This window comes from Mandrillus leucophaeus, unplaced genomic scaffold, assembly GCF_000951045.1.
Source record: "Mandrillus leucophaeus isolate KB7577 unplaced genomic scaffold, Mleu.le_1.0 Scaffold441, whole genome shotgun sequence".
Classification (NCBI taxonomy): Eukaryota; Metazoa; Chordata; class Mammalia; order Primates; family Cercopithecidae; genus Mandrillus; species Mandrillus leucophaeus.
Genome location: NW_012104710.1, coordinates 199,859 through 223,030, shown reverse-complemented (window position 1 = coordinate 223,030; position 23,172 = coordinate 199,859). Strand labels below are relative to the sequence as shown.

Here is a 23,172-nt window from a genome sequence, read left to right as displayed (position 1 = left end):
ATGTAATCACACTGTAAGTATTCTTTGGTGATTCTTTTTTTCCTCTTTAATGGTATCCTGTAGTTCCCCTAGGCTCTCTACATTTTTTTAAGATCTCTTTCTGTTCCACAGACTCAATAATTTCAATTGTCCTATCTTTATATTTGCTGATTCTTCTTCTGCTTTCTGAAATCTGCCTTCAGATCTCTTTAGTGTGTTTTTTATTTCAGATATTGTACTTTCCAACTCCAGAATTTTTTTTTTTAGTTTTTCTTTTTGATTGGTATTTCCATTTTGTTCATAATTTTTTTTTCTTTTTACACGTCTTACTCTAGTTATTTGAGCATCTTTAGGATGTTTGATTTAGTCTTTGTTTTTTAGGTCTGCCATCTGACCTTTCTCAGGGGTAGTTTCTATTGTTGGTTTATATTTTCTTTGAATGGGCCACCCTTGCCTGCTACTTACTACATAGTAACAGGAGAAACATCTTTTCTCCTTGTGATGTTTTTTGAAAACTGGATATTTAACTCTAGTAATGTGGTAACTGGAAATCAGATTCTCCCCCTTCGCCAGAGTTTGCTGATTTCTGGTTTTTGATTATTGTAGGCTGTCTCTGTGTCAGGAGTCACCCTGAGGTATAAAAATGAGGTCTTTGCAGATCTTTTCTTAGCCTCTACCTTTCCCTGCTAATGCACAGTGACTTTCTAAATTCACCCATAAATGTGGTTGCTTTTTAATGTTCTAGACCTTAAATGCCTGGTTCCCCAAAGAAATAAAGAAAAAAATGAAAGGTGGGGGCGAAAGGAGAGTGGAAGAAAGAAAGAGAAAGGCATCAGCCCTTTGAATTCCTTGGAAGTCTCTTTAGCCAGAATGGGAGAGTGTACAACAGTGATTGCCTGCCTTTCTGCACCTTGACGATCAGAAGCACCAATTAGTGATCAGGGCACCAGTTCCTAAAAGGGACAAAGTCCTTTTTGTCCACCCTGGCTTCTACAAGTTGCGTACAAGCTGCTCCTGAAACCTGTTCTTGGCTCCCTTACACAGGAGTAAGGAATGGGTAACTGCTACCATGCTATGATCTGAAATTGAAATTAACCAGAGTTTGCCATCCACCTCTTCTCTTGGAAATAACAAACCTGTGCATAGACTCCAGAGTTGCAAAATGGTTCTGTAGGACAGATTCTGCCAGTGTAATTGTTGTCCAGGTGGGAAACAGATTCTTGGTGCTTCTTATTCCACGATTTTCCAAGAATCCCCTTGTCTAGCTCCATTTTTGAAAATCCTTCACCCTCCTACTGTATGGTGTCACTGTTGCAATAAGTTGGTATATGTACATGGATCTCTTTCTATGATCTCTACTTTTTCAATCTATATGCCTGCACCTGTGCCACTTAAACACTATATAGACACCATAATAACTTCTTCTGTTTGGGGTAAAGTGACTCTTTGTTATTCTTCTGTTCTTTAAGAATGCGTTGGCTGGATTGGGTGCGGTGGCTCACGCCTGTAATTCCAGCACTTTGGGAGGCTGAGGCGGGTGGATCACCTGAGGTCGGGAGTTCGAGACCAGCCTGACCAACATGGTGAAACACCGTCTCTACTAAAAATACAAAATTAGCCGAGTGTGTTGGCACATGCCTGTAATCCCAGCTACTCAAGAGACTGAGGCAGGAGAATCGCTGGAACCCGGGAGGCGGAGGTTGCAGTGAGCCAAGATCGCGCCATTGCGCTCCAGCCTGGGCAACAAGAGCAAAACTCCGTCTCAAAAAGAAAATAAATAAAGAATGCTTTGGCTGATGATGACCTTTATTACTTTCATATAAATTTTCGCATAGGTCTGTCAAGTTCTCTCAAAGAAAAAAAAAAGCCTTGTGGGATTTTGATTGGCAATGCGCATTGAATCTCTATGTTAATTTAGGGAAAAGTTGTTGTCTTTATAATACTAACTTTTCTAATAATCAACTTCCAAACTTCTTTAATGTCTTATAATAAAGTGTTTTAAAATTTTCATCATAGAGGTCTTGTATATCTTTTCGCAGGTTCCTAGGTTCGTCTTTAATGGTATTATATTTTTATTTCCACTTTCTGAGGAATCACTGGCATGTAGAAATAGTTGATATTTACATATTGATTTTAAATACAGCCACCTTGCTAAACTCTTAATAAGTTACTCATGTACATAGTCATATCATCTGTGAGTCAATTCAGTTCTGTTTAGTTATTTCTGTTATTTATACTTAATGTGTTTATATAATTGTCTTAATGTGCTGGTTAGGACACCATTATAATGTTTACTGTAAACATGTTTCCTTTCTGCGGGAAAACTTTCAGTATTTCACAGTTAAGGATAATGTTTGCTGTAAAGATTTTTGTAGATAACCTCTATCAGACTAAGTAATTTACCTTTTATTCCTAGTTTTTTTTTTATTGTGAATGGATGTTAAGTTTTTAATGTTATTTTTTCTGTATCGAAATGATTTATGATTTTTTTTCCTTTAATCTGTTAATGTGGCATATTGATGGATTTTTTTTCTAGTTCACAGCTTTGTTTTTCTGGAATAACTTCAGTTTGGTCAAGTATTATCCTTTTTATTTAGTGCTGGGCTTGATTTGTGAATATTCTGTTTACTATTATTTATATTTCTGTTTATCAGTGAACTTGATCTATAATTTTTTTCTTATTATTCTTTTCACCAGATTTTATTATGAAGGTTTTCTAGTCTGATAAAATAACATTGAGGAAAGTACTTTTGTTTTCTAATTCTTGGAAATAGAACAGCTTGAAATGATGGTAGAACTTGTCATTAAAGCCATTCGTGCCTAGCATTTTATTTTTTAGAATTTAAAAAACATTCTTCAATCTATTTAGTGGCTATGAGATAACTTTTATTACTTCTTGAGTCAGTTATGTGAACGTTAATTTTTTTCTAAGAATTTTTTTTCATTTTGCTTAAGTTTAAACTTATAGACATAGGCCAGGCATGGTGGCTCACACCTGTAATCCCAGCACTTTGGGAGGCCGAGGCTGGCGGATCACCTGAGGTTAGGGGTTCATGACCAGCTTGGCCAACGTGGCGAAAAAACCCCGTCTCTACTAAAAATAGAAAAATTAGCTGGGCGTGCTGGCACGTACCTGTAATCCCAGCTACTGGGGAGGCTTATGAGACAGGAGAATCGCTTGATCCCAGGAGGCGGAAGTTGCAGTGAGCTGAGATCGCGCCACTGCACTCCAGCCTGGGCAACAGAGCAAAAATACTGTCTCAAAAAATAAATAAACTTATTTACATAAAACTTATAATGTCTGTATTGGTCTCTTGTGCACAAACAACATGTCAGTGACATATAATAGTAAATGTTTATTTCTTACTTTGTGGTTCAGTAAAGTGGTTCATCCTTGGGCCTTGGGCTATCTGGAGCAGCTTTTATTTAGCCTAGAGATTGACTGGGGCAGTTCTGTTTCAGGCTGCCTCTTCACTGGGTGACTTGGTTCAGGCTGTGTTTCAGCTCAGGTGGCTTTGTTACATATCTCATTCTTGGGACTATACCAGAGGAGCAGTGGGCTGCCTCTGGGTATTCTTCTGATGGAGACAAATACACAAGAAGGCAAACTCAACTGTGCATTACATTTCAGGCCTTCTGCTTGCATCACATTAACTGAAATCTCGTTGACCAAAAGCAAACTATATGGCCAAACCTAAAGTTAAGGTATGGGAAACATAATATACAGCCCAACCACCATCAGGCTATAATGGGAATATGAGTGCTTAATACTACAGGGTGATGAATTTAAATCATTTTTTTAGGTGACATGTTTTGTTAGTCCTTTGTGAAATATCACAAATGATTTAATGTTATCCAGTTTTGTAATTCTTAATAGCCAAAATGTACATGATCTGAATAGTTATTCTTAGCTCTGTAAACCAGTTCTTTTCAGCAATTTTATTCATGTAACTGTTGGATCTGGGGTAAAATTTCGACTATTGAGTGAGATCTAAGGACTTAACCTAAACAGGAAATGTAAGTAGATATCTGGTATTTTGATCAGTTTGACTTCCAAGTAGTCAGTACTATAAGAAGTATGTATTATTGGGCCAGGCGCAGTGAGTGGCTCAAGCCTGTAATCCCAGCACTTTGGGAGGCCAAGGCGGGCAGATCACAAGGTCAAGAGATTGAGACCATCCTGACCAACATGGTGAAACTCCGTTTCTACTAAAAATACAAAAATTAGCTGGGCATGGTGACACATGCCTGCAGTCTCAGCTAGTCGGGAGGTTGAGGCAGGAGACTAACTTGAACCCAGGAGGCGGAGGTTGCAGTGAACCGAGATCATGCCAGTGCACTCCAGCCTGGCAACAGAGTGAGACTCCTTCTCAAAAATAAATAAATAATAAAATTTTAAAGAAAGACGTATGTATTATTTCCTTACTCAATAATTGTCAAAAACCTCCTGAACAAAGCAGTCAGGATTACCAAAATGTCAGTGCATCAGTAGATGATCCAAAAGAAAAAAGTTTACATTCTAGTAGTATAATAAAGTGCTTTCGAGCTCTTACATCAAATCTAGAGCTTAAGGTAGTTCTGTTCATTCAGTGACTCTGAACCCCGCTTTATACTATAATCACACACATATATATGTACATATATTTTTGAGATATATGTACATATATCTTGCTCTGTTGCCCAGGCTGGAGTGCAGTGGCACAATCTTGGCTCACTGCCACCTCTGCCTCCCAGGTTCAAGCAATCCTCCTGCCTCAGCCTCCTGAGTAGGTGGGACTAGTATTGCAGTAATTTTTAAACTATTAATATATTCCTTTGAAGATGGCTGCTTCCTGAGGGAGAGTAGTAATCCGGCAGCGTAGCTAACTTGAAAACTCTTTTGAATCAAAACCCCTTTAAAATAACATATGTGAGTTTGCCAGGATGTAAAGAGAACTCCCCCTGGCAAAAACAATAATTATTTAGCTAATAGTTCTTTGTTTTAGTAATTTTGGCCGGGCTTAGCTGGGCTGCTCTCATCTTAGCTGGTTTAGATGATCAGTTGATGATCTGGCTAGGAGCTGGGAGTCTAGGATGGCCTTAGCTGGGGCAGTTTGTCTCTGTTCCAGATTGTAGATCATCCTTTAGCTGCTAACCGTGGTTTATTCTTATGATGGTAGAGCAGAATTCCTAAAGATAGTTAGGGAAAGAGTGTATAAGGCCGCTAGGTTTTGAAGTTGATCTGTTTAGTGACATGAGCTAATTAATACATTACCCAGATTGGCAAGTTCTTTCAGGGTAGCTCCAAAGTCAATTTAAACTAACAGCTTTGGTTTTCCAATTTCTTTGTTTTTGCCAGCAGTTGTTCCCAGCAACACTGGAAATCTCTTTCTCCATGTCTTAAATCCAAGTCCTAATCTATAGCTTGCTTTGGCCAGCAGAAACGACAGTGTCTGTGTTCTGAGCCTGTGCCAAAGCAAGCTATAGATTAGGACTTGGAATTCTGCTCTACCATTATAAGAATAAACCACTGCAATGGTCATATTGCATAAGATACGGGTATGGGGAGAGGGATAATTTCAGCCACTTTTATGAACAGTATGCCACAAATGGCAAAGAGTAGTTTAGGGCAAGAGATGAGATCTAAGACCTGATAGAAACAAGGGTGAGACCTGGAGATGCCATGTCCTCTCAATAAAACCATCTAATGGATAGGGTACACAATGAAATACTTCCGTGCTTGCAATAAGGAGGCTTTTTCTGAGGAGTTGGATAGGTTTACTGAGAGTGGATTGGTGGGCCATCCTTAGCTTCAGTTCTGTGATTTCTTAGGTTTTCTTTCACTATTGTGCCTCCAGAGGAGTTTTGGTGCATACATATAGAGATTATTTTCCTCAGAAGAAAGGAAACGTTGTTTCTGTCATGCATAAGTGTGTATAACAATCTTCTGATTGGTACTAGGTTACTTCCCATTTCTTAGCCTAAAACTTCTTGGTGATGCCCAAATGGAGGACTTTCGTAGACCACAGCTGTGGACTAGAACTTGGCAAGGGGAGTAGTGGGGACTTCCTTGAACAACATAGTTAGATGCTACTCTGGTGCTGAATCATCTATCGTAAGGGATTTCAGTATAGACCTGGGCCATTCAAAATTTAAACATTAGTGGAAATTTTCTGGACCATGCTCATGCAGCCTGCGTGATGCAGAATTCATTCTGTAGATTAAGGCTGTTAACGAATATTTATACAGAAGCTTTGGAACTACAATTGGTTTTGTTAATTTATTTTTTGAAAAAAGATACCTCTTAATATTTTCTCTGCTTTTGTCTTTGTAAATTGTTGGAAAGTAAAATTAAGCCTGAGGTTTTCTATCATTTTACTCTAGGCAGCACACTTCTGCTTTTGTTCCTTCATCAGGACGAATTTACTCTTTTGGGCTTGGTGGTAATGGGCAGCTGGGAACCGGTTCAACAAGCAACAGAAAAAGTCCCTTTACTGTAAAAGGAAATTGGTACCCTTATAATGGGCAATGTCTACCAGATACTGGTAAGTTATGTTATATTAAAGCTTTCCTTCATATATTAAAGTTCGTGTTAAAATGTTGCTCTTAAGTCATGAAGATTTCTGCGAAAGAGTTCCAAGATATATTAAGTGAAAACAGCAAAATACAGAACAATGTATATGGTTGTTTGATTTGCTTATATTTACTTGTAAGTGCATAAGGAAATTCTGGATAAGTAAAAGTTACTTACAGTGAGTGGGTCATGTGGGAACTAGGAGATGGCTAGATACCAGTGGGAGGGATTTTTGTTTGTTTTCTATTTTAAATTGTGGTAAAATATGCACAATGTAAAATTTACAGACTTAACCATTTTTTAATTAGCATTAAGTATATTCACGTTATTATGTAACCAATCTCTAGAACTCTTTTCATCTTGAGGAACTAAAACTGTATATGCATTAAACAGCAACTCTCCATTCCCTTCTCTTCCTAGTGCCTGGCAACCTCTATTCTACTTTCTGTCTCTATGGATTTGACTTAACACTAGGCTAGGTACCTCAAAGGAGTGAAATCGTATAGTAGTGTTTCTTTTTGTGACTCACTTATTTCACTAAGCATAATGTCCTCAAGGTTCATCTATGTTGTAGCACGTGTTAGAATTTCCTTCCTTTTTAAGCTGTATAATTCAGGCATACCTTGGAGATATTGTGGACTCAGTTCCAAACCACTGCAATGAAGCAAATACTGCAATGAAGCAAATATCGTAATAAAGCAAATCACAAAATTTTCGGTATCCTAGTGCATATAAAAGTTATATTTATACTATATTGTAGTCTACTAAGTGTGCAATAATGACATTATGTCTTAAAAGACTATGTATATGCTTTAGTTTAAAAACATACTTTATTGCTTAATGCTGACACAGAGATGTGAAGTGAGCACATGCTGTTGGAAAAATGATGCTGATAGACTTGTTCTATGCAGGGTTGCCCCGAACCTTCAATTTGTAAAAATCACAGTATCTGAGAAGCACAGTAAAGCAAAGCACAATAAAATGAGGCATGCCCGTGTTCTTATTATATGAATGTGGTTTGTGGCACCCAAAACAATTGCAATAGTAACATCAAAGATCACTGACCATAGATCACCATAAAAGAATGATAATGAAAAATATTGAAATATTGCAAGAATTGCTAAAGCTCATAAGCTTTACTGAATTTTTGATATTGAATTTTTACAAATTGAAGGTTTTTGACAACACTGCACTGAGCAAGTCTATTGGCACCATTTTTCCAACAGCATATATACTCACTTTGTGTCTTTATGTCACATTTTGGTAATTCTTAACAATATTTCAAAACTTTTATGTTGTTACTAGATCTGTAATGGTGATCTGTGATCAGTGATCATTAATGTAATTGTTTTGGGGTGCCATGAACCTTACCTATATAAGACAACAAACTTAATTGATAAATGTGTATGTTCTGACTGCTCCACCAGCTGGCCATTCCCATCTGTCTCCTTTCCTTGGGCTTTCCTGCTCCTTGAGGCACAACAGTGTTGAAATTAGGCCAGTTAATAACCCTACAATGGCCTCTAAGTATATAAGTGAAAAAAAGAGTCACACATCTCTCACTTTAAATCAAAAGCTAGAAAGGATTATGCTTAGTGAAGAAGGCATGTCAAAAGCCGAGATAGACTGAAAGCAAGGCTTCTTGTGCCAGTTATCCAAGTTGTTAATGCAATTTGAAGGAAATTAAAAGTGCTGCTCTGGTGAATACATGAATGGTAAGAAAGTGAAAAACAGCCTTATTGCTGATATGGAGAAAATTTTAGTAGTCTGAATAGAAAATCAAACGCGCCACAACATTAGGATCAGCCAAAGTCTAATCCAGACCAAGATTCTAACTCTCTCCAAGTCTCTGAAGGCTGCGAGAGGTAAGGAAGCTGCAGAAGAAAAGCTTGAAGCTAGCAAAGATTAGTTCATGAAGTTTAAGGAAAGAAGCCATCTCCATAACATAAAAGTCCTGATGTAACTTGTACAGCAAGTTATCTAGCATGTCTAGCTGAGGTAATTGATGAAAGTGGGTACACTCAACAACAGATTTTCAATGTAAACAAAACAGCTTTCTATTGGAAGGAAATGTCCTCTACAACTTTTCTTTTATAGCTAAGAGAAGTAGTCAATGCCTGACTTCAAAGGACAGGCTGACTGTCTTTTAGGGTCTAATGCATCTAGTGACTTTAGGTTAAAGCTAGTGCTTGTTTACCATTCTGAAAATGCCAGGGCCCTCAGGAATTATGCCAAATCTACTCTGCCTTTGTTCTATAAATGGAACAACAAAGCCTGGATGACAGCTCATCTGTTTACAGCATGGCATACTGAATACATTAATATGGACTTAAGCCCACTGTTGAGACCCACTGCTGAGTAAAAAGATTGCTTTCAAAATATTGCTGCTTATTGACAATGCACTTGGTCACATCAGAGCTCAGATGGAGATATACATGGAGATTAATGTTTTCATGCCTGCTATTACAATATCCATTCTGCTGCCTTAGGAATAAGGAGTAATTTTGACTTTCAAGTTTTATTATTTAAGAAATACATTTCATAAGACTGTAGTTACCATATATAGTGATTCCTCTGATGGTTCTGGGCAACGTAAATTGAAAACCTTCAAAGAATTCACCATTCCAGTTACTAAGAACATTTGTGAAGTGAGAGGATTGCTTGAAGCCAGGAGTTTGAGACCAACCTGGGCAACATAGTGAGACACTGTCTCTACAAAAAATAATTTTAAAATGCCAGGTGTGGTTGCACATGCTACTTGGGAGGCTTAGGCAAGAGGATTGCTTGAGCTTAGGAGTTGAAGTTTTACAGTGAGCTATGATCATACTAGTACACTCCAGCCTGGGTGACAGAGCAAGACCCTGTCTTTGATTCGTGGGAGGAAGTCAAAATATCAACAATAACAGTTTAGAAGAATTTTATTCCAACCTTCATGGAAGACTGAGGGGCTCAAGACTTCATTCGAAGAACTTAACTATAGATATGGTAGACATAACAAGAGAACTAGAACTAAAGCCTGAAAATGTGACTGAATTGCTGCAATCTTACGATAAAAAATACCCCTCATCCAATCCCAGGACATCTCAAAGCTCTGCAGAAAGAACTTCAGCAATTTGCCAAGCTCCTGAAGCAGAAGAGGATCACCCTGGGATATACACAGGCCTGTATGGGGCTTACCCTGGGGGTTCTATTTGGGTAGGTGTTCAGCCCAACAACCATCTGCCTCTTTGAGGCTCAGCAGCTTAGCTTCAAGAACATGAGTAAGCGGCAGCCCTTGCTGCAGAAGTGGGTGGAGGAAGCTGACAACAATGAAAATATTCAGGAGATGCAAAGCAGAAACTCTCGTGCAGGCCTGAAAGAGAAAGCGAACCAGTATTGAGAACCTGGAGAATTTGTTCCTGCAGCGCCCGGAACCCACACTGCAGCAGATCAGTCACATCGCCCAGCAGCTTGGGCTCTAGATGGATGTGATCTGAGTGTGGTTCTGTAACTGGTGCCAGAAGGGCAAGTGATCAAGCAGTGATTATGCACCATGAGAGGATTTTGAGGCTGCTGGGTCTCCTTTCTCAGGGGCATCAGTGTCCTTTCCTCTGGCCTCAGGGCCCCATTTTGATACCCCAGGCTATGGGAGCCCTCATTGCACTGCACTGCACTGTATTCCTCATTCCCTTTCCTTGAGGGGGAAGCCTTTCCCCCTGTTTCCATTGCCACTCTGGGCTCTCCCATGCATTCAAACTGAGGTGCTTGCCCTTCTAGGAATGGGGTACAGGGAGACGGGGGAAGTTAGGGAAAGAGAACCCGGAGTCTGGGCAAGGACTTTTGGGATTAAGTTCTTCATTCAGTAAGGAGGGAATTGGGAACATAAAGGGTGGGGGCTGGGGAGTTTGGGGCAACTGGTTGGAGGGAAGGTGAAATTCAATGATGCTCTTGATTTTAATCTCCATATCATGTATCACTTTTTTCTTAAAGAAGCCTGGGATACAGTAGGTAGAGAGAGAAAAAAAAGAAAAATACTCCTCATCCATTTGTGTTTTATGGATGAGCAAAGAACGTGTTTTCTTGAGATGGAACCTACTGCTGGTGAAGATGCTATGAACATTATAGAAATGACAACAAAGTATTTAGAATATTCCATAAACTTAGTTGACAAATCTGCAGCAGAGGTTGAGAGGCTTGACTTTACTTTTGAAAGTAGTTCCATGGGTAAAATGCTATCACACAGCATCTGCTGGTATAGAGAAATCTTTTATGAAAAGAAGTCAATCAGTGTAACAAACTTTGTTGCTGTGTTAAGAAGTCAATCAATGTAGCAAACTTTGTTGCTGTCTTAAGAAATTGCCACAGCTACCCCAGCCTTCAGCAGTCAACACCGTGATCAACACTGACACCATCAACACTGACACTGAGGCGAGACCCTCCATCAACAAAAAGATGAAGACTTGCTGAGCCTCAATTGATTATTAGCATTTTTTAGCAGTAAAGTGATTTTAAATTAAGGTATATGGTTTTTTTTTTTTAAAGATACAATGCTATTGCACACTTAATAGACTACAGTATATTGGCCTGGGCACAGTGGCTCATGCCTGTAATACCAGTGCTTTGGAAAGCCAAGGCAAGAGAATCACTTGAGGCCAGGAGTTTGGGACCAGCTGAGGCCACATAGACCCTCGTCTCTATCAAAGAAAAAAAAAGAAAAACCAACTGTGTCAGTGGACTATGGTATCATGTAAACATCCTTTTTTTCTTTTTTTTTTTTTTTTTTTTAATGAGACAGAGTCTTGCTCTGTCACCCAGGCTGGAAGTGCAGTGGTGCAATCTCGGTTTACTGCAACCTCCACCTCATGGGTTCAAGTGATTCTCATGGCTTAGTCACCCTAATAGCTAGGATTTCAGGTACGTACCACCACATCTGGCTACATTTTTTAGTATTTTTAGTAGAGACAGGGTTTCAACATGTTGGCCAGTCTGGTCTCAAACTTCTGGCCTTATGTGATCTGCCCACCTTGGCCTCCTAAAGTGCTGGGATTACAAGCGTGAACCACTGCACCCAGCTTAGTATAAACATACTTTTATGTGCACTATGAAACCAAAAATTTGTGTGACTTGCATTATTGCGATATTTGCTTTATTGCAGTTGTCTGGAACCAAACCCTAAATACCTTTGAGGTGTGGTTTATCTATTCATATGTCAGTGGACAATTGGGTTGTTTCCACCTTTTGGCTGTTGTGAATAATGCTGCTATGGATATAGGTGTACAGGTGTCTCTTTGAGATCCTGCTTTCAGTTCTTTTTGGTATATACAGGAGGTAATTATTTTCTATTTTTTAAGAATTTGAACTCTTTGAATCTACTGCTTATTAAAAATATTTAAAAATTTTGACCCAGAAGTGGACTCAGCACATAAGGATCATTTTCCACATTCATATGATTACATCTCCAACCAGTCAGCAGCACCCATTCTCCTGCCTGCCAAACTATCCTTGAAAAACCCTAGCCTCCAAATTTCTGGGGGGACTGATTTGAGTAATAAAACTCAAGTCTCCTATTTAAAAACAACAAAAAATTTTTTAACTAGAAGGGAAGCTGCTGCCCTATAGGCAGAAGACCCAGGCCTAACAGGATTTATCACTTGCTGAATAAAGAGCCCTTGGGCTTTGAATAAACATCAACAATAGACAGGAATTAGTCTCCACGTGCCTTGGGTGAGACCCAGTACTGTCAGGCGTGAGCCAGCACAGTCTTAGCAGTGGTGGCCATGAGAGTGCTTGCATCACCTCTACCCCAACTCTTAAGAATCTCAGCACAGAGAGAGAGAGAGAGAGAGGGAAACTTCATTTGTTTGAGGGAGAGTAAGGGAGAAGAATAAGAGACTCTGCCTAGTAATCCAGGGAATTCTCCGAGATCTTACCCAGGTTCACCAAGGCAGTACCTCTATGAGTTGGCAAGAGTCACAGTTTTGCTGGGCGTGGTGGTGTGTACATGTAGTCCCACCTACTTAGGAAGCTGAGACAGGAGGATCACTTGGACTCAGGAGCTCTGGGCTGTAATGTGCTCTGCTGATTGGGTGTTCAAACTAAGTTTGACATTAATATAGTGACTTTCTGGGAGTGGGGGGCCACCAGGTTGCCTAAGGAGGGGTGAACTGGCTCAGGTTGGAAATGGAGCAGGTCAAAACTCCCATGCTGATCAGTAGTGGGATTGTGCCTGTGAATAGCCACTGCACTCCAGCCTGGGCAACCATAGTGAGACTCTGTCTCTTTAAAAAAAAAAATTTGTGTTACTGGGCTTGGAGTGTTCACTAATGCAGATGGCTGCAGTGACTGAAGAATTGAGATAGTTACACTCAATTCCTTTTGAATACTTGGAATGCCTTCCCAAGAAGTTCAGATACAAACAAGTACAGACTGCAAAGAATAGAATAAATACCTAACTCTTCAATGCTTAGACATCGACAAAAATTTAGAAGCATCAAGACGATCCAGGAAAACATGACCTCACCAAACCAATGAAATAAGGGACTAGTGACCAAACATGAAGAGACAAAGCTATGTGACTTTTCAGAGATTCAGAACAACTGTTTTGAGAAATCTCAACTAAACTGAAGATAAACAGAGAAGTTCAGAATCCTATCAGATAAATTTAACAGAGATTGAAACAATGGTAAAATATCAAAGAGAAATTCTGGAGTTAGAAATTTAATTGACAGCCTGGAGAATGCATCAGAGGCTCTCAACAGCAGAATTGATCAAGCAGAAGAAAGAATTAGCATGAAGACATGCTATATGAAAATATACAGAGTTGACAAAAGACATGAGTGAAATACTCCCACAGGATCTAGAAAATAGCCTCAAAAGGGCAATTCTAAGGGTTACTGGCCTTAAAGAGGAGGTAGAAGGAGAGATAGGGATAGAAAGTTTATTTAAAAGCTAATAATTAGACCTTTTCAATCCTAAAGAAAAATCAGTATTCAAGTGCAAGGTTATAGAACACCAAGCGGATTTAACCCAAATAAGACTATCTCAAGACATTTGATAATCAAACTAAAACTCCCAAAGGTCAGGGATAAAGAAAGGATCTCAAAAGCAGCAAGAGAAAAGAAACAGCATACAATAGGGCTCTAGTACATCTAGCAGCAGACTTCCCAGTGGAAACCTTACAGAATAGGAGAGAATGGCATGACATACTTAAAGTGCTAAAGGAAAATAACGTTTATCCCAGAATATTATATCCAGTGAAAATATCCTTCAGATGTGAAGGAGAGTAAAGACTATCCCAGACAAAAACTGAGGGGCGGCCAGGCATGGTGGCTCATGCCTATAATCACAGCACTTTGGGAGGCTGAGGCAGGCAGATCACCTGAGGTCAGGAATTCGAGACCAGCCTGGCCAACATGGTGAAACCCCGTCTCTACTAAAAATAAAAATTAAAAAATTAGCTGGGCATGGTGGCTGGCGCCTGTAATCCCAGCTACTCAGGAGGCTGAGGCAGGAGAATCGCTTGAACCTGGGAGATGGAGGGGGTTCCATCAACAGCAGACCTGTTCTATAAGAAATGCTAAAGGGAGTTTTTCATTGTGAAGGAAAGGGACATTAATGAACAATAACAAATCAACTGAAGATACAAAACTCACTGGTAATAGTACACAGACAAATATAAAATATTTTAACACTAGTCGTGGTGTACAAACTACTCATCTTGAGTAAGAAGACTAAAATATCAGATCAAAAATAACTACAGCAACTTGTAAAGACATATACAGTATAATAAGATATAAATAGATGTAACAAAATTAAAGAGCAGGGGAAAAGATGATGAAGTTTAAAGTTTTTATCAGTTTTCTCTTTGCTTATTTGTTTTTGTAATGAGAGTAAACTTGTCATCAGTTAAGATGTTATTTGCAAGCCTGGTAACCTCAGATCAGATCAGAAAACAGGAGGCAAGAGGATTGCTTGAACCCAGGAGTTTGAGACCAACCTAGGCAACATAGTGATACCCCATTTCTATAAAATATAAAAATTATGCTGGCATCGTGGCACATGCCCGTAGTCCTGGTTATTTGGGAGGCTGAGGTAGGAGGATTGTTTCATCCAGGAGGTTGAGGCTGCAGTGAGCCATGATTGTGCCACTGCACTTCAGTGTGGGCAATAGAGCAAGACCATGTCTCAAAAAACAAAATTAATAGATGCATAGAAAATTTAAAAAAAAAAAAGGAAATTAAAACATTCCAACAGAGAAAGTCACATTCACAAAAAGGAAGATAAGAAAGAAGGAAAGAAGGAAGAGAAGACCATAAAACAAGAAAGCAAATTTTACAATGTCAGGAATAAGTCCTTATTAACAATAACATTTAGTAAACGGACTAAACTGCCCAGTCAAAAGACACTGAGTGACTGGCTGGATGAAAAAATAAGACCCAGTGATCTGCTCCCTGCAAAGAAACACACTTCACCTATAAAGAAACATACACTGAAAATAAAGGGATGGAAAAAGATATTCCATGCAAATGGAAACCAAAAAGAGGAGTAGCTATACTTATATCAGACAAAACAGATTTCAAGACAAAAAGTATAAGAAGATATAGAAGGTCATTGTATAATGATAAAAGGATTAGTTCAACAAGAGGATATAACAGGTATAAATATATGTGCACCCAACACTAGAAAACCCAGATATACAAAGCAAATATTAGAGCTAACAAGAGAAACAGACCCTAATAAAATTACAGCATAATATTGGCATAAAAACAGACACATGGACCAATGGAACAGAACAGAGAACTCAGAAATAAATTCACATATGCACAGTGAATTCATTTTGGACAAGGGCGCCAAGGACATACATTGGAAAAAGGATATTCTTTTCAATAAATGGTACTGGGAAACCTGGATATCCATATGCAGAAGAATGAAACTAGACCCCTCATATGGTTAGGCTTTGTGTCCCCATCCAAATCTCATCTTGAATTATAATCCCCATAATCCCCATGTATCAACGGAGAGACCCGGTGGAGGTAATTGAATCATGGAAGCGGTTTCCTTCATGCTGTTCTTGAGATAATGAGTGAGTTCTCACAGGATCTGATTGTTTTATAAGGGGCTCTACCCCAGTTTGCTCGACACCTCTCATTCCTGCCACCTTGTGAAGAAGGTGCTTTGCTTCCTCTTCGCCTTCTGCCATGATTGTAAGTCTCCTGAGGCCTCCCCAGCTATGCTGAACTGTGAGTCAATTAAACCTCTTTTCTTTATAAATTACCCAGTCTCAGGCAGTTATTTATAGCAGCATGAAAACAGATGAATATACCCCTATCTCTCACTATATACAAAAAGCATGTACAAATGGAATAAAAACTTAAATCTAAGACCTGAAACTATTATAAGAAAGCTGAGGAAACTCTCTAGTACATTGGTCTGGGCAAAAATTTCTTGAGTGATACTCCGCAAGCACAGGCAACCAAAGCAAAAGTGGACAAATGAGATCACATCAAGTTAAAAAGCTTCTACACAGCATAGGGAACAATAAAGTGAAGAAACAACTCACAGAATGAGAGAAAATATTTGCAAACTACCCATCTGATAAGGAATTGATAACCATAATATATAAAGAGCTGAAACAACTCTATAGGAAAAATCTAATAATCTCTTTAAAAAATGGGCAAAAGATCTGAATAGGCATTTCTCAAAAGAAGGTATACAAATGGCTAACAAGTATATGAAAGGTACTCAGCATCATTAGAGAAATGCAAATCAAAACTAAAATGAGGTATTATCTCACTCTGGTTAAAATGGCTTTTGTCTAAAAGATGGGCAATAACAAATGCTGGCAAGGATATGGAGAAAAGGGAACCCTTGTACATAGTTGGTAGGAATGTAAATTAGTACTGCCACTATGGAGAACACTATGGATATTCCTTAAAAAGACTAAAAATAGAACTACCATATGATCCATTGCTGGGTATATACCCAAAAGAAAGGAAATCTGTACATCACAGAGGTGTTTACACTCCCATGTTTATTGCAGTGCTATTCACAATAGCCAGGATTTGGAATCAATTTGAGCGTTCATCAACAGACATGGATAAAGAAAATGTGGTGTATATATACACAATGGAATACTATTCAGCCATAAAAAAGAATGAGATCCTGTCTTTTGCAACAATATGAGAACTGGAGGACAGTATGTTAAGTGAAATAGCCAGCACAGAAAGACAGTCACATGTTCTCACTTGGTGGTGGAAACTAAAAATTTAAACAATTGTACTCACAGAGATAGAAGATAGAATGATGGTTACCAGAGGCTGGAAAGGATAGTGGTGTAAGGGGAGAAAATAAGGGTAGTTAATAAGTACAAAGATGTAGTTAATAAAATTAATAAGGCCTAGTATTTCATAGCACAACACAGTGACTACAGTCGAGAATAATTTATTGTACATTTAAAAATAACTAAATTTATTATTGGAACATTTGTAACACAAAGAAATGATAAGTGCTTGAGGGGATGGATACTCCATTAATTCTCATGTGATTTTTACACATTGTATGCCTGTATCAAAATGTCTCATGTATCCCATAAATATATATACCTCCTGTGTACTCATTAAAATAAGGCCAGGCGTAGTGGATCAGGCCTGTAATCCCAGCACGTTGGGAGGCCAAGGTGTGTGGATCACTTGAGGTCAGGAGTTTGAAACCAGCCTGGCCAACTTGGTGAAACTCCGTCTCTACTAAAAATATAAAAAATTAGCTGGGTGTGGTGGCAGACACCTGTAGTCCAAGCTACTCAGGAGGCTGAGACAGGAGAATCGCTTGAACCCAGGAGGCAGAGGTTGCAGTGAGCCGAGATTGCACTACTGCACTCCAGCCTTGGCAACAGAGTGATACTCCATCTCAAAAAAAAACAAAAACAAAAACAAAAAAATTTTAAAAAATTAAACATTTTAAATTTGCCTTTTATATCCTTGCTGCTTTAGCCAAACTTGTATATGCCTATTTTTTAAACTATTATTCTTGCAACTCTGATTATTTTTTCATTGATGTTAATTTGCTGCTTAAATAGTTGGAAATATTTGAATGCTGTTTTCTCATTCATTTTTTTGACAACCTGAAACCCAGATGTCCTTCTTTTTATATATATATATTTTTGCTATCCCAAATTTCCTCAGAATTGTCTTCTCATTTAACTGTTGATGGAAACCAGAATCCTGATTTTCTATAAAGTGATGCGAAAATTGAGTCACATGTGTGTGTTAGTAGATTTTATCTATTCACAGTGACGAGGATACTATGAAGGTTGACATTTGTAAAGGTCCAGTGCTTTTTATTGTAAATAATCTTGATGATTTTTTTTATAATTAAAAAGATTTTTCAGTTATGCTAATATTTAACAAAGGTCACCATTACTTAGGAATGCATTTTGGCACCTTGGAAACTGCAGACCTTGAGATTATTTGTATTAGAATGGGGAAGGAGTTGATGTTTTAAAATCAGTCGTTTTTGCTGCAGTTTAGTTTCATCAAAAAATTGTGATACATTGTAGCCAAAAGGTGGAAACAACCCATGTCCATCAGTAGATGAATGGATGAAAAAAAATCATATATGTCTATAGTGGAATAGTATTCAGCCATATAAAGGAATGAAATTCTCATACATTATGCAACATGTATGAATCTGGAGAACATTATGTGGGGTGAAAGACAGACACAGAAGGACAAATATCATTTGAGTCTACTGATAAGAGGTACCTAGAACAACCAAATTCATAGACAGAAATAGTGGTTACCAGTTCCTAGAGGGAGGAGGGAATGGAGAGTTATTGTTTAATGGGTTTCTGTTTTAGAAGATGAAGTTCTAGAAATGATTAGTGGTGATAGTTGCACAACATTGTGAATATACTTGCTACCACTGAATTGTGCAGTTAAAATGGTTAAAATTGTAAATTTTATGTATATTTTATGATACATTGTGTAAAAATTGATCATCTTTTTGCACTGTACTCAAGCTGTATAGGATAAAAACTAGTTACATATGAATTTAATTTACCAATTCTAGCCCTTCCAGAGGTTAAACTCATGGCCCCCAGCATGAATTACATTTTAATCATAAACTATCTTTGTGGGCAATGCCATAGGTAAACAAGCGGACTTTTTAATTTTTTTAAATACAAGGTCTCACTCTGTTGCCCAGGCTAGAGTGCTGTGACATGATCACAGCTCACTGCAACCTCAACCTCCCAGGCTCAAGCAGTCCTTTCACCTCAGCCTCCTAAGTAGCTGGGACTACAGGTGCTTGCCACCACACCCAGCTAATTTTTAAATTTTTTTGTAGAGACGGGGTCTCACTATGTTGCCCAGGCTAGTGTTGAACTCCTGGATTCAAGTGATCCTCCTGCCTTGGCGTCCTAAAGTGCTGGGATTACACGTATGGGATTACACTGCACCCAGCTGACAAGAGGACATTCTTAATAGCCACAATATTCCTTTGGTTTAGAGATGATTATCTCCCTGGAGCCAGGAAAGGGGCACACCTTTCTTTAAAATGTATAAAGTTTAAACAACTATATTAGTCTGCTAGAGTTGCTTGTAACAAACTACCACAAACTCAGTGGCTTGAACAATACAAATTTATTGGCTCACTATTCTGCAGACTAGAAGTCCGAATTTAGAGTTGCTTCCTTCTGAAGGCTGTAAGAAGAATCTGTTATATGTGTCTTTCCTAGTTTCTGGTGGTTTGCTGTCAATCTTTGGCATTCCTTGGCTTGTAGACCTTGGCCTTCTTTGTGTATGTTTCTGTGTCCAAATTCCCCCTTTTATAAGGACACAAATTATATTGGGTTATGAACCTACCCTACTCCATTATGACCTTAACTAATTACATCTGCAGTGACCTTATTTCCAAATAAGATAATATTCTGAGATATTAGGGATTAGGATTTCAACATACAATATTTTTTTCTTCTTTCTTTTTCCTTTTTTTTTTTTTTTGAGACAGGGTCTGGCTCTGTTGCCCAGGCTGGAGTGCAGTGGCATGACCTCGGCTCACTGCAGCCTCCACCTCCCAGGCTCAAGCGATCCTCCCGCCTCAGCCTCCTGAGTAGCTGGGACTACAGGTGCATGCCACCACACCCAATTAACTTTTTGTATTTTTTGTAGAGATGGGGTTTTACCATGTTGCCCAGTATGTTCTCCAATTTCTGAGCTCAAGCAATCTGCCTACCTGGGCTTCCAAAGTGCTGGGATTACAGGCATGAGCCACTGTGCCTCGTCCAATATGCAAAGTTTTAGGAGACCCGGTTCAATCCATAGCAATACCCCAGACCTGCTGAGCTAACCTTTACTGCACAGAGGGTATCCTCAGCATCACCCCTGTTAGTACAGGCAAACTTTGTTCCTTCAGATGACTTATTGGCTGGTGTGATAGCTTCCACCTGTAACCCCAGCACTTTGAGAGGCTGAGGCAGAAGGATTGCCTGAGGTTAGGAGTCCAAGACCAGCCTGGGCAACATAGCGAGATCCTGTCTCTATAAAAGAAAAAAAAGTGACTTGTCATACCTGATTAAGTAACCATCATTCTCAAATATAACACTTCAGATAAGTCTTTGGTTGCATAATAGATTTTTTTCAGTTATATTCTAGTAGGAAAGGGAACATATTCTTATTGAACCTTTGTAAATAATTATATTACTAATAAAGGAAGGGAGACTCAGTAAGAGATGAAATTCTGGGCATCAGTGAGAATCAGGTATCATTTTTAATTAGTTCCTTTTAGTTTACCAAAGCAGAGTTTATGAAATTGTGGATTAGATAACTTTAGAAAGGAAAAATAAGCACAAAATCAAAATTAAACATTCAAACATGTAACCATAATAAAATTTTCTTCATCAATGCATTCTTTCTTATGTAATGAATTCTTATTCTGCTGGACCTTGGGTTAGCAGTTTCATGAAATGTCTGCTTCTCAACTAACAAAAAAGATTATGAGAAATCCTAATGCACTTCACTGCTACATTTTGAAAGTTACGTTAAGAGAGATCTCTTCAGAACCCAATACCTAAGTGTCTTTTCTTTGATATATACATTGTTTCACATACCTGGTGGAATCCTTTTAACAAGGCTCTGAAACTCCATTGTTGAAAACACAAACTGGCCTGTAGCTTGTAGGAGAGTCTTTGGGCAAGCATCAGAGCAGACAAAAACTACTAATAGGTAATAGGGGCTTAAAATAACTGTGGCTAGTTTGTTACTGATAATTATCAAATGATATGATCTGATGAAGATTCATAGTAAGAATAATAATGTTTCCAAAGATGATGATTAGGCCTATTTTCAAGGAACTCAGTGACTCTTACGTCTGATATGTAAATATAGCTGAATATAATCATTTATAGACAAAAATGAAATCTTGAGATACAGCATTATCTTGAGATCTAATATACCAGGTATACATAAGAATATCAAAAGATCCAGCAAGTCTGGGATCAAGCCTAGACATATTTTTATTATTTTATTTTATTTTATTTTTATAAAACTCCACAGGAGCCGGGCGCAGTGGCTCATGGCTGTAATCCCAGCATTTTGGGAGGCTGAGATGGGTGGATCACTAGAGGTCAGGAGTTCGAGACCAACATGGTGAAACCCCGTCTCTACTAAAAATATAAAAATTAGCCGGGCATGGTGGCGCACACCTGTAGTCCCAGCTCGTTGCGGCTGAGACAGGAGAATCACTTGAACCCGGGAGGAGGAGGTTGCAGTGAGCTGAGATTGCGCCATTGCACTTCATCCTGGGCGACAAGAGTGAAACCCCATCACAAAAAAAAAAACAACTCCATGGGTAAGCCTGAAGAAGATCCCCTTTTGAGAACTCCTGGCATAGAATATGTGGATTAGAAACAGTAAGGTTAGAGAACCACTAGCATAAGTGAGAATTAGAGCAGTAACGTTGTGCCAGAAAACACTTTAAATAATAACTGAAATTAGAACTGGATAGCACTATACTTTTTTTTTTTTTTTTTTTTTTTAATTGAGGCGGAGTGTCACTTTTGCGCAGGCTGGAATACAGTGGCACGATCTTGGCTCAGTGCAGCTTCCGCCTCCCAGGTTCAAATAATTCTCCTGCCTCAGCCTCCTGAGTAGCTGGAATTACAAGCAGTGCCACCACACCCAGCTAATTTTTGTATTTTCAGTAGAGATGGGGTTTCACCATTTTGGCCAGGCTGGTCTCAAACCCCTGACCTCAGGTGATCCACCTGCCTTGGCCTCCCAAAATGCTGGGATTATAGGCATGAGCCAACATGCCTGGCCTGTATGATTTTTATTTGTATTATTATTATTTATTGGGAGCTTTTGGGGTTTCTTAAAAAAATATTTTCCAGCGGGGTGCAGTGGCTCACGCCTGTAATCCCAGCACTTTGGGAGGCCGATGCGAGTGGATCATGAGGTCAAGAGATCAAGACCATCCTGGCCAACATGGTGGAAACCCCGTCTCTACCAAAAATACAAAAATTAGCTAGACGTGGTGCCACACACCTATATAGTCTCAGCTACTCGAGAGGCTGAGGCAGGAGAATTGCTTGAACCTGGGAGGCGGAGGTTGCAGTGAGCCGAGATCACGCCACTGCACTCCAGCCTGGCAACAGAGCGAGACTTCGTCTCAAAAACAAAGAAAAATATTTTCTATCCATGGTTGGTTGAATCTGCAAATATGGAACCTATAGATATGGAGGGCTGACTGTGTTTCTTCTGCCTCTTACAAGAGCACAAGTCATGGTGGATTAGGGCCTAATTTCCAAAAAGAGGAAATTTATGTTACTAAGAAACCCTCTTTAGTATCAAAGAAATGCAAATTTGAAAAGCAAGAGGATAATAAATAAAATAAATAAAGCCTAATTTTAATAATCACCTCTTTAATGCCCTTATCTCCAAATACAGTCACATTCTGAGGTACTCAGGGTTAAAGCTTCAGATCTATTTGGGTGGGGGATACAGTTCAGCTTATCACAGGAAGGCAAAAATCAAATAAGTATGAGAGGAAATGTGGATACTTCATTAAGATATAATCATAGGTGCTTGAGAAATAATAGTTACCTATTTTACTAAAGTGACATAAATATAGATGATAATATGATTGAAAAGAATTTTAGCTGTTTTGTAAGTCAGGAGCCTTTGTTCTTTTTTCCTCTTAAATTTAAAGAACAATAAAATCAACATAAAGCATAGAATATTATTTTAATAAAACAGATTATTTGCTATCTAGCAGATTACACAAAAAGTAAAGAGTAACATTTTTATCATAGGTATTTATCAGTAAACCAAGGGAGCAGGTCCTTCAAAATGGAGTGAACTTTGCTAAGATGTTAACCATTTTATAGCTTCTTTCAGACTCAGGTATAAACTGAGGAAAATAAAATTCATTTCCCCACTTGTATCTTTAGTTGTGCTCTTTAATATTCTGGAACAAACTGACATTTTGCTTGAGTTCAGTATTTCTGTCTCAGAGGGTTCTTGAAGTCAAAATGATTTTCTTTTTCTTTTTGTTTTGAGATGGAGTCTTGCTCTGTTGCCCAAGCTGGAGTGCAGTGGAGCAATCTCAGCTGACTGCAAGCTCTGCCTCCTGGGCTCACGCCATTCTCCTGCCTCAGCCTCCCGAAT

General features: G+C 38.7%; 1 protein-coding gene and 1 pseudogene across 5 annotated transcripts in view; both read left to right on the top strand.

Moving 5' to 3' along the window:
• HERC4 (HECT and RLD domain containing E3 ubiquitin protein ligase 4) overlaps positions 1-23,172 on the top strand; it is a 175,586-nt gene that overhangs the window by 54,453 nt on the left and 97,961 nt on the right. For all 5 annotated transcript variants that reach the window (XM_011994077.1, XM_011994078.1, XM_011994076.1 and 2 more), the window contains one exon: positions 6,343-6,503. In XM_011994077.1, coding sequence (XP_011849467.1) covers positions 6,343-6,503 — 161 coding nt within the window. The remainder of the gene's footprint in view (positions 1-6,342; positions 6,504-23,172) is intronic.
• Positions 7,521-10,271, top strand: LOC105549513 (annotated as a pseudogene).